General features: G+C 38.5%; 1 protein-coding gene across 1 annotated transcript; it reads right to left on the bottom strand.

Moving 5' to 3' along the window:
• Positions 1–921: 921 nt before the first annotated feature.
• LOC143875442 (protein NRT1/ PTR FAMILY 4.5-like) lies at positions 922–9,868 on the bottom strand. The gene is made up of 6 exons (XM_077376990.1): positions 7,209–9,868; positions 7,051–7,129; positions 6,691–6,908; positions 4,891–5,337; positions 4,024–4,148; positions 922–1,907 (listed from the first exon to the last, which is right to left on the bottom strand). The coding sequence occupies exons 1-6, from the start codon at positions 7,209–7,211 to the stop codon at positions 1,037–1,039; spliced, it is 1,743 nt and encodes a 580-aa protein (XP_077233105.1). The 5' UTR covers positions 7,212–9,868; the 3' UTR covers positions 922–1,036.
• Between the last annotated feature and the right edge of the window lie 13 nt (positions 9,869–9,881).

Genomic DNA, 9,881 nt, shown 5'->3' with positions numbered 1-9,881 from the left:
CCTTCGTTGGTATATTTTGGTTGAGGTACCTCATTTGAGGTGTGTGCCTGGAATATTCGCTCCTTTCAGTTGAGGTGCTTCATTTGTTTTTAAGTGCATGCCTGAGAGAGTAGTTTTCAATTCCATGAGGATCAGTAATGAAAGCCAATCCACGATGTCTTGCCCGTTGGGGCACATGCATTCTTGCCCACTGGGGCAATGATCCATAGTGACCTATTCCTACTCACTCATCAAGGCTTGAGTCTTGTCGAGCCCATTGAGGCTATAATTTATTATGATTCATCTCTTGGTGGCACATCAAAGTGGAGTCTTCTTCGGCAATAAGTATTCGTTCGGAAACAACATCAGGGATATTCGTCATCAAACTTTGGCAGCACACTTCAAATCAAAGGATTCCATTTTCTTGTGGAGAATTCTATTTTCTTATTGGGAATTGTATTGTTATCAAACGTATGTCGATTTTTCAATCCACATACGTTTGAGGGGGCATATCAAAGAATAAAATCAAATCTTAGATTGATTGAGGTTGATTTAGAAATTGTTTAGGCTAGGCAACGAAGTAATTGTGGTAGCTTAGCAATTAGCTAAATTTAGTATGTAGGATTTTTATTTATGTCACTTTCCATGTTACAATAATCTCTATCTTTAACCCATTTGAGTGTTCTATATAAACACTCATTAGGACTCTTTGTAATTCATTATGAATTAATAAAAATCTATATTTTAACAAAAATCCAAGGGAAACGTTTCAACTTGACTTGCAAAAAAAATCATGACTTCGGTTCTTAGCTTGGAATGTAAAAAAATATGCTAATCTTCTAAGATCGACCTGACTATTTAGGTTAATTGGATTTTAATCTTGTCACTCAATGTTCCATTGTCATTTTCCAATGCAAACTACACCCTTACACAATTTGTTCTTGCCAATGCATTCAAAAGACAACAAAAGGGAAAAAAAATAAAAAGAACTAAAATAAAGAAATTACAGATAGACAACTTCATTTTAATACCAAAACACAATACATTCAACCCCTCATCATCCATTAACATTCACCTCCTTTACATCTCCCACCTCACCCTCATAAGCTAATTGCTTAACCTCTACCTTCTTATACCTATACCAAGAGGCACAAAACACGTAAACCCCAAAATTCACCACACTCAACCCTGCCAAAAGCCAATAGAAGTAATTCAATTTGTCCCTATTCAAATTGTTGTTAGCCAACCAACCCCCACTCACCTTATTGACCACCTCTACCACAATTGAGCTCCCATAGTAGCCAAAAGCCAAGCTACACCATGAAATGGCTGTCCCTAAAGACTTCATACCCACTGAACTCTCTTCATAGAAAAATTCAAGTAGACCCACCAGTGTAAACATGTCAGCTGCCCCAAACACTGCATACTGAAATCCTAACCAAAAGAAACTCATTGGTAAAGGGTCTGGGGAGTCTACCATATGGTGTTTGATTGCCACTGACTTTCGGCGTGTCTCCATGACTCCGGCGATTGCCATGGAGATCATGGAGAGTACAAGACCGACACCAATCCGTTGAAGGGTTCGGATTCCAGAGGGGATTCCGGTGAGTTTTCGAGCTAGTGGGACAAAGACGCGATCATAGATAGGGATTAGGATGGACATGATTAGGAGGGGAATCACAGGGAGTGATGGGGCAGGCACGTGGAAACCGAAGAGTCTTGTGTCCATGGTGACACCTTGTTGGACTGAGAAGGTTTGGAGTTGGGCGAGGCATGTGTTCATGAAGACTGTGCTGAGGATGATGGGCAACATGCGGAGTAGGATCTTCGTCTCTTCCACTTGTGTCACTGTGCACATGTGCCATGGTCCTGTTGTGTGTGAGGTCACATCCTGTGCACTCTTCGCAATTGCTGCTTTATCCAAGAACCTGGAGGGTTTGAAGGATTTAAATGTAGTGTACTTGGTAAGGGAGGTATGCTAAACTCAAGGGTGCCCTTCCAAAAATGAGCTGAAAGGGCGCCCTCATTGGCTGCAAGTCACCAGAGTGCATGTAATACTCTGAACTTGCAGACATCCTAAATGCACGATGGTGACATGTAGCCAATGGGGGCGCCCTAAGTTACGTTTAGCATTCCTCTTTGTTAGGATGTTAATGTTTACACCCAGTATATCATATATGAGACTCTGAAAAATCTAATTACTCCAAAAGCTTTAAACTATTAGAGTCGGTGTTATTTAATCATGTACACAATACTACTCATGTGTAGCCCTTCATTTTTTTTTTTTTTTTTTTTGGGTGAGGGGCATACGCATGAATTTTTAGTACCAATGAGTTATTGGGATCTTGAAACCAGGACCTGGGGTGAGGCAATTGCACTGAACAACAATGTGAAACTACCAATTACTCCAAAAGCTCAAGCTGTTAGAGTAGGTATTATTTTAATCATTAATACTTCATCTGATACTATTCATATTTGACCGAACATGTTTTGATAAGGGGACGAATGACCTTTGTTTACATTGATCTAATCGGCTGTTGAGAGCTTTTTGAGAATTGATCTTGCTTTTGACAGCTGATTAAAAAAGTGTTAAATAAGGTAATTTGTCCTATTATGAAAAATGTCATGCCAATACTAAGTACATCGCCCAAAATCATCCCCATTTACTTTTCCGTGAATGGCTGAGATTAAAAAAATCTGTCTTTTAATTCGGGTAATTCTGATGACGCCCTTAGCCACGAGTCATGACAGAGGTTAAATCTGTCATGCCCAGACCCCACTGTGTAAATATTGTCCTATTATGGGTCTCTTACTCTCTCCAGTTTTGTTTTCCACCAGCACTACCATGCTCGACCCACCCCTCAAGAGCCTGCCCTAAAATACGTCTACACAGGGAGAGGGATAATCCGTGTATATAGTCTACAAGCTTTCTCTCCCTTTCCGATGTGGGATCTCATAATCCACCTCCTTAGGGCCCAACATTCTTGCTATCACACCCCTCTGGGGCCTAGCATTCTCACTGGCACAACATACTGCGGGAAGTCCAGCTCTGATACCATTATGTCACGCCCCGACCCCACTGTGTAAATATTGTCTGATTCTGGGTCTCCTATTCCCCCAATTTGTTTTTGGGCTATATATGTGTATACTCATTTTCCCTGTGTAGACTCATTTTTAGCATCCCCAAGGGGGCGGGCCCTTGCGAGGTGGGTCGGGCATGGTAGTGCTGTTGAAAAACAAAACAAGGGAGGGTAGAAGACCTAGAACCAGACAATAGTTAACAGTGGGGTCAATGCGTGACATAATGGTATCAAAGCCAGACCTCCCGCAGTACGGTGTGCTAGTGAGGATGATGGACCTCAAGAGAGGTGGACCCGAGGGGGCTGCAAGCGAGGACATTGAACCCCAAGGGAGGTGGATTGTAAGATCCCACATCAAAAAGGGAGAAAAGATTTATGGGCTATATATGTGGATTCTCCCTCTCATTGTGTAGACATGTTTTCAGCATCAAGGGGTACCAACATACGAGGTGAGTCATGCACGGTAGTACAGTTAGGCAGGCCCTCTCATTGGGGATTTGCTAGGCAATTCCATTTTGCATCTGACTTTTGCAGGGGAGAACAGTCAGGCAGGCTCACTTTTCAGCAGATTTTGTCCTATTCATTTAACGCATCTTAGGTGGCTGTTCTCTCCTGCAAAAGTCATCCGTGAAATGGCTTTCTGCAAAATTGCCTAGCAAATCCCTTCTCAGAAAAGTGTATAATTGGGTGAGGGTGAGTTGAGACCTGAGACTACAATTATCAAAACAACAAAATTTGGATAGTATTCCTCTTCTCATTGTAGGGGTGATATTTGTACGCTTTATTTGGTACCTTCCACACTTTAATTTAAATTCTTTCATTTTCTCATACAACTCATTATCGTCAACCATAACATGCAATGGAAAGAATCAAAGATAGAAAGAAAGTGGAAGGGAAGGTACCAAAACAAAGGGTATCAAATCATTTTCACTGAAAAACTAATTTACTTGACCAAAACTCTTACCTAAACTGATTAGTTCTCTGAATCATTTCAGTCTCTACTCCTGCTTCCTTGTCATGCAACTCATTTAATTCTTCTGTCATGTCCGGTGTTGGAAGCCTCCAGTTCATAGCAGCAGCCACAAACACCTGAAAGAGAGAATTTTCTGTACTTTATATATCTTAGCTATTTCAGGACCTCTTTGCAACGTAAAATTTTTTTTAAACCCATTTTTAATTTTAGGCCCCATTTCTTTCAACCTAAAAAGTGCATAAAACAAATTTTACGCCCATTTTTTAGGGTAATGATTTTAGCGCTACCATGTTTTGATAAAGATGCATGATGAATCTTGTCGTTTAGTATTTAAAGGCTTGTGAGAGCTTTTTGATAATTGTAATATTCTTCTGATAGCACTTTAAATACTAAACGTTAAGATGCTTTGGCATCATTATCAAAACATGGTAGCGCTGAAATCATTTCCCTTTTTTTCTTTTACGGCCCATTTCTTTCAATGTAAATTGAGCGTGAAAAAAAATTTACCTCCATTTTTAAGTGGAAATGGGCGTAAAGTTTTCTTACACCAATTTTACGTCGAAAGAAACAAAATCTTTACTGAAAAATGACTATTTTCAGGAAAATAGAAACCAAAGGAGGTAAAAATGTAGTCTTATTTACTGAAAGACAAAAAAGAGAGGACAGATATGCTGGAGAAGGAGGTCGAACTATAATTTCATTCCGCCTAATCTTATATGCAAATGATTTTGAAGTTAAATATGATTATTTGCAAATAATGGTTATAATAGTTTTAGAAATGGCCTTAATGTTGGGTTTGCGAATAAGATTAAATTAAAATAACATAATTAGACACACATATATCAAAGGTACATGTACCTGTAAGATTCGAAGGATTGGGCTTCCTTTCGGGACATTGTGCCGATAAAAAGAGTTGCCCATGCATACAAATACAATGGCGAAGAAGAGGGCGATGCTACACACAGTGAAACCCCATTCCCATCCTATGTTGTCACTGATCCACACCACAAATGTCACACCTACTGCGGCTCCAATGGTAAGACTAAAGATGAACCAATTGAAGAAGCTTGAAAGAAGGGCGGCCTCCTTGGGATCCCTTTCGTCAAATTGGTCAGCCCCAAGGGATGGCAGACCCGCTTTGACGCCACTCGTTCCCAGTGCAACCAAGTACAAGCCCGAGTAGAGGATCGCGGATTGGCCGACAGTAGCAACATCACAATGATTAGTGTTGTTTATATTTAGGCCTTTGCAAGGCCTGGGTCGTAGGGTGTGGAAGTGAGCTTGAAGAGTTAGCAAAAGGTACCCCTAGCAAAAAAAAATGTGCACCCCCATGTGAATATTTAATAACTTTAGTTCAATCAACTGAGCTTAATGTTAGAATTAAGAATTGTGTTATGAACTAATAAAAAAACTTGTATTTTATCCGAAAAAATTACAAATATTATTGATATAAAAGTGATTCAATGACCAGAGGATATACCTCTGAAAATAATTTGCATATAAGTTAATGGGTTTTGTTAATGAGCACTCATTAAGGTGCATTGGAAACGTAAATTTACAATAAATTTACAGAAGGTTTGAGAGTTTTACATATGTTTTGAGTCTTTTTTATCACACCATGTGTAAATTTACATTTCCAATGCACCTAAACGATTAACAAAACCCTAAGTTAATTTGCCTATAAACTTATATGCAAATGATTTTGAAGTTATATATGACCATTTGCAAATAATATCTTTAATAGTTTTAGCAGTGAAATCCTATTATCTTTAATTATATCCAATAGATTTAGAAATGATATAATTTCCAGAGAGGCCTTAAAATCCACCCCCTTTTCCAGCATTTCCATCCACTTTTTTGTGTCCCCAGTTGAAAATGACTTCACCTTCAGCAGAAGTCAAACAGAGAGTGGAAATGCAGTCATTTCCAAGAAAACACAAACGGAAGGGGATGAAAGTGCTAAAAAAATATCATGTCTCTAAAGATTAAATTAATATAAGGGCCCGTTTGGATGCAGAGAAGATTTTGATTTGGATTTCTCACATTTGCAGCCCTTTTTGCATTGTAATTTGGATCCGATCAAATTCTTGGATTTCCAATTCAGCAGCTGACAGTGAAAAAAATCAGATTTCCAACTAAGCTGTGCAAGTAAGAAATTGGAAATCCACAGATCTGGCAGTTTCCTTCACCCTCTTTGCTCCTCAACCTCTCCCTTCCAATAGGAAGTACCCCCTTCCCCCTCTCTCTCCCTCAATATGAGCTGCTGGATCTATTCATTTTGTATTCAAAACTCAATTCCAAATCCAAATACAATATATGAGGTATCCAAACGGGCCCTAATCTCATTTGCAAATAAGGACCAATTTTGGCAGCAAGCATTCAAATGGGTTCTTAAGGAATGCACGCACAATACTTCTTGCCCAATTCAAAGATAGGATGAAAATTTAATGGAGGTGTTTTCATCCCATTCTCTTCTTGAGGTGGAAAAAAAATACTGAGAGAAGCAACTGTTCTGCCTTTCTTTTAGGAGACACCCAAACATGCTGGGACAGACAGAATTTTACAAGTAGCATGGCTATCCAATTCCTAGTGTGATTAAGTAAAAGATTTCTATTAGATACATTAATACGTTTTAGCCCCTCGGATAGCCAAACTCACCCCCAATTCGATGCATCCGAAGAGGACACATGTCTTGAATCTTGACACATAGGTGTCAGAGAGGAACCCTCCAAAGAGTGGCAATAGAAATGCAGTCCCCATAAAGTTTGTTAGTGTGGTGGCTGATTTGGTTAGGCCAAAATTCATGTAGCCATTGAAGTATGTCACTAAGCTAACAGCAACTGAGACAAATGCCATATTTTCCAGACCCTCCATAGCTGCATTAATCAATCAAAATAAACCCAAGTTAGGGGTAACGTAAACATGTAAGGCACATATCTGAAACTACATTAGATATCACTGTCAGTTTATCATAATATAGATAGGATGCTGATTTGATCATAAGATGAGACATATGACCATAGACAAACAGAGCAGCTCTAGATCCTCCAAGCTTTGCTTGTTGGACAGCTTTGGACTTTTCATCTCTGCAGAGAACCTGATCACAGAAGAAAGTTAAGAGTGAATTGGGTGTTAAATTTGGAAGAAAATAGAATGCTCCTAGTTTCAAAGGCTACCATTCTTCTCAGTTGAAAAAGAGATGATCAATGTTATCCTCCTTCCTCCCTTGAACCTCCCTAGGTTTCTTGTCACAATCTTTACTATTTATAGAGAGAGCAAATTGTCTCTTTCTTCTAACCCCGTCAGAGAACAAAACAAAAATATAACCCCAAATCACCTTAGTCTTGAAAATTTTGTGTGTACCTCTGCATCTTATGAAAACATTACATCAAGGAAATGGTAGACATTGACATCTCTCTCTCTCTCTCTCTCTCTCTCTCTCTCTCTAAAGAGAAAGTATGATATTAATTTAAAAGACTCTGGGTAATTTGTATCTTATGAGGAAATTGCTCTTTTTACTATATATATAGAGATAAAATTGTCTCCCCAACAAAAATATAGATCCAAAGCACCTAGAGGTCCTGAAATATTTTGTGGGTAACTCTGCATCTTATGAAGACATTATATCAAGGAAATAGTAGAAAGATACCCTTCTCTCTCTCTCTATAAAGACAAAAAGTATGATATTAAAGTTCCAAACCTTTTATGATACAGGGTAATTTGTATCTATATAAAGAAATTTCATTAAATAAAATAGTAGACAAACCTCTCTCTCTCTCTCTCTCTCTCTCTCTCTTTCATGGATTGCAATTGCACCTACCAGGGCAATGCATATTGAATGTTGGACGGTTGACTTTGACATGAAAAAGAAACAATATTTATCTGATGTGATGCCACTATATGGCCCTTACAATGAATCATACATGGGTGTAAAATATTGAGGTCAATATAAAAGCAGAGTAGTTCCCTCTACATTCCAGGTCCATGTTTAGGTAGGAGGCATGAGATTAGAGGGCTTAAATTTTGATAAATAAAAATTAACCATGATGGTTACGTGGAATCTACTCAGACAACGCGACACATGCCTTGTCAAGTCACTTACTGCAGCGTTTTTTGTTTGGTCCGACGCTTGTTTGAACAACAAATTAAGTAAAGATTCATAGAGAAAATGACAATCAAGATAAAAGAACAAGTTTAATTCAATTTAATCAATGGTAGTAGTAATTCGATAGTTCATTAAGAGGGTTGAATGGCTAAATATATAAGTTAAGCACTGACTATATGTTCTGCGTGCAATACACTGTCATCTGATCTAGATATGGCTGTGATTGGATCGTGCCTCGTTGATTGATCACCGTTAGATCATCATTGAAGAACAGGTCAAAAGTTAGGGACAAAGTAAAGCAACATTGGCGAATCCTGACCGTCGAATCACTATGATGACCTACCTATAATTCTTGATTGTCAGTGCAAGGGAATCTTATTTGTATATTCTGTATTCAACCCTTGCTAAACAGTTCTTATGATGTCTGTTTTTGGTCACATAAAGCATTGGGCAGTAGATTAATGTATAGGGTTGTTGCAAGGGGCAAATCATGCCTGGCCCACATTTTAGAGTTTTATGCATGTCGTGTAGTGGAATATGTGCAGATGACCATGCTTAAAAAATGTGAGAATTACTTTATATGTAACAAATTCAAAGAAGCATATGAATGAGGCTAATTTGTGGGAGATTCTCGTGTGAAGTTCAAAGATCCTTTCCCTGTTATAGTCTACTCCTATCTGCTTCAACGCCTAAATGCCCTTTGATCTAGCCTATCAGAAAGAAAAAGAAGATGTTCTTTAATATGGAAAGAAGATCTGGGTACATTTATAAGATCCAACCGTTCATTTGGTTGTCACCAATTTTTGATACTCTTTTGGATCTGACTGTTTTCTTTTGATGGGTAGCCACTATGAAAAAGGACCCCCAAGTTGTTATTACTTAGCAACCCTTTTAGGGGCCATTTGGGTACTTGGATTTTAGAATCTTGGAATTCCTCACAATCCTGGATGCGTTTCGCTTCTCTTTAGAATCTTGGATTTTAAGTAAGAAATCCAAGTTTTAGAAATCTCTCCCCCATCCTGAGATTTATAAAACCTGGAAACATGGGATGATCTTCTACTCTCTTGGTGACGGAAAGAAGGGCGAGAAATCAAAAAACGATGCATGGTCTCCTTGTTCTCACGTCTCCCATCTACCAATCTATGATTATGAGGAAATCCAAGATTATAAAATCCACGTATCCAAACATCCCTGTATGCAAATTAATTTCAGGAGCAATTGCATCATGCTTTTGATGGATATTTTGTTCGGGATAGCATCTATATATGTGGGCCACAGCTTTAGTTGATGCAACCCATTCATCTATTGGGCCCCATGGATTGGCAATATCCCTTATCAGCTAGATAGTCCATGTTCAATTTCAAATTAGGTTTGCTAGAGTCATCGTCGACTGGTACACAGCGTAGGAAGGGTCGGCCGACTAATTTAAACTATAGGACCTATTGTTTTTAGAAGGCTGGTTGTTAGATAAACTGATCAATGTGCAGTTAGTTAGGAGTTGTGGTTAAATGGGTTAGAAGAATAGAAGTTGCAGTTAGAATAGGACACTGTGTTTTGTGTATTATTTGCATGTTTTCTAGATAAAGTAATAGGAAAAGGAACCGTCTAGTGGTTAGCTTATTACTTTATTGTCTTTGGTTTTAAGAAAGTGAGGGAGAAGTGCTTGGTTTCAAACTTTCAATCGAGTCTGTTTTTGTTTTTGTTTATATATTGGGAGAGGCAAAAACGTACGTTGAGAGATTTA

Source organism: Tasmannia lanceolata, unplaced genomic scaffold, assembly GCF_043159265.1.
Source record: "Tasmannia lanceolata isolate RefF3 unplaced genomic scaffold, GAP_Taslan_0.1 ptg000004l, whole genome shotgun sequence".
Lineage (NCBI taxonomy): Eukaryota > Viridiplantae > Streptophyta > Magnoliopsida > Canellales > Winteraceae > Tasmannia > Tasmannia lanceolata.
The sequence above is the reverse complement of the archived record's forward strand: the minus strand, read 5'-3'. Positions and strand labels throughout refer to the sequence as shown.

Bases quoted from the DNA above. Each gene is read 5' to 3' on its own strand.
- LOC143875442 (XM_077376990.1), bottom strand. The intron at 6,909-7,050 runs GTCATATGTCTC...TGATTAATGCAG, and splicing joins AGCTGCTCTGTTTGTCTATG to CTATGGAGGGTCTGGAAAAT. The intron at 5,338-6,690 runs GTGAGTTTGGCT...TTTTTTTGCTAG, and splicing joins TCGGATGCATCGAATTGGGG to GGGTACCTTTTGCTAACTCT.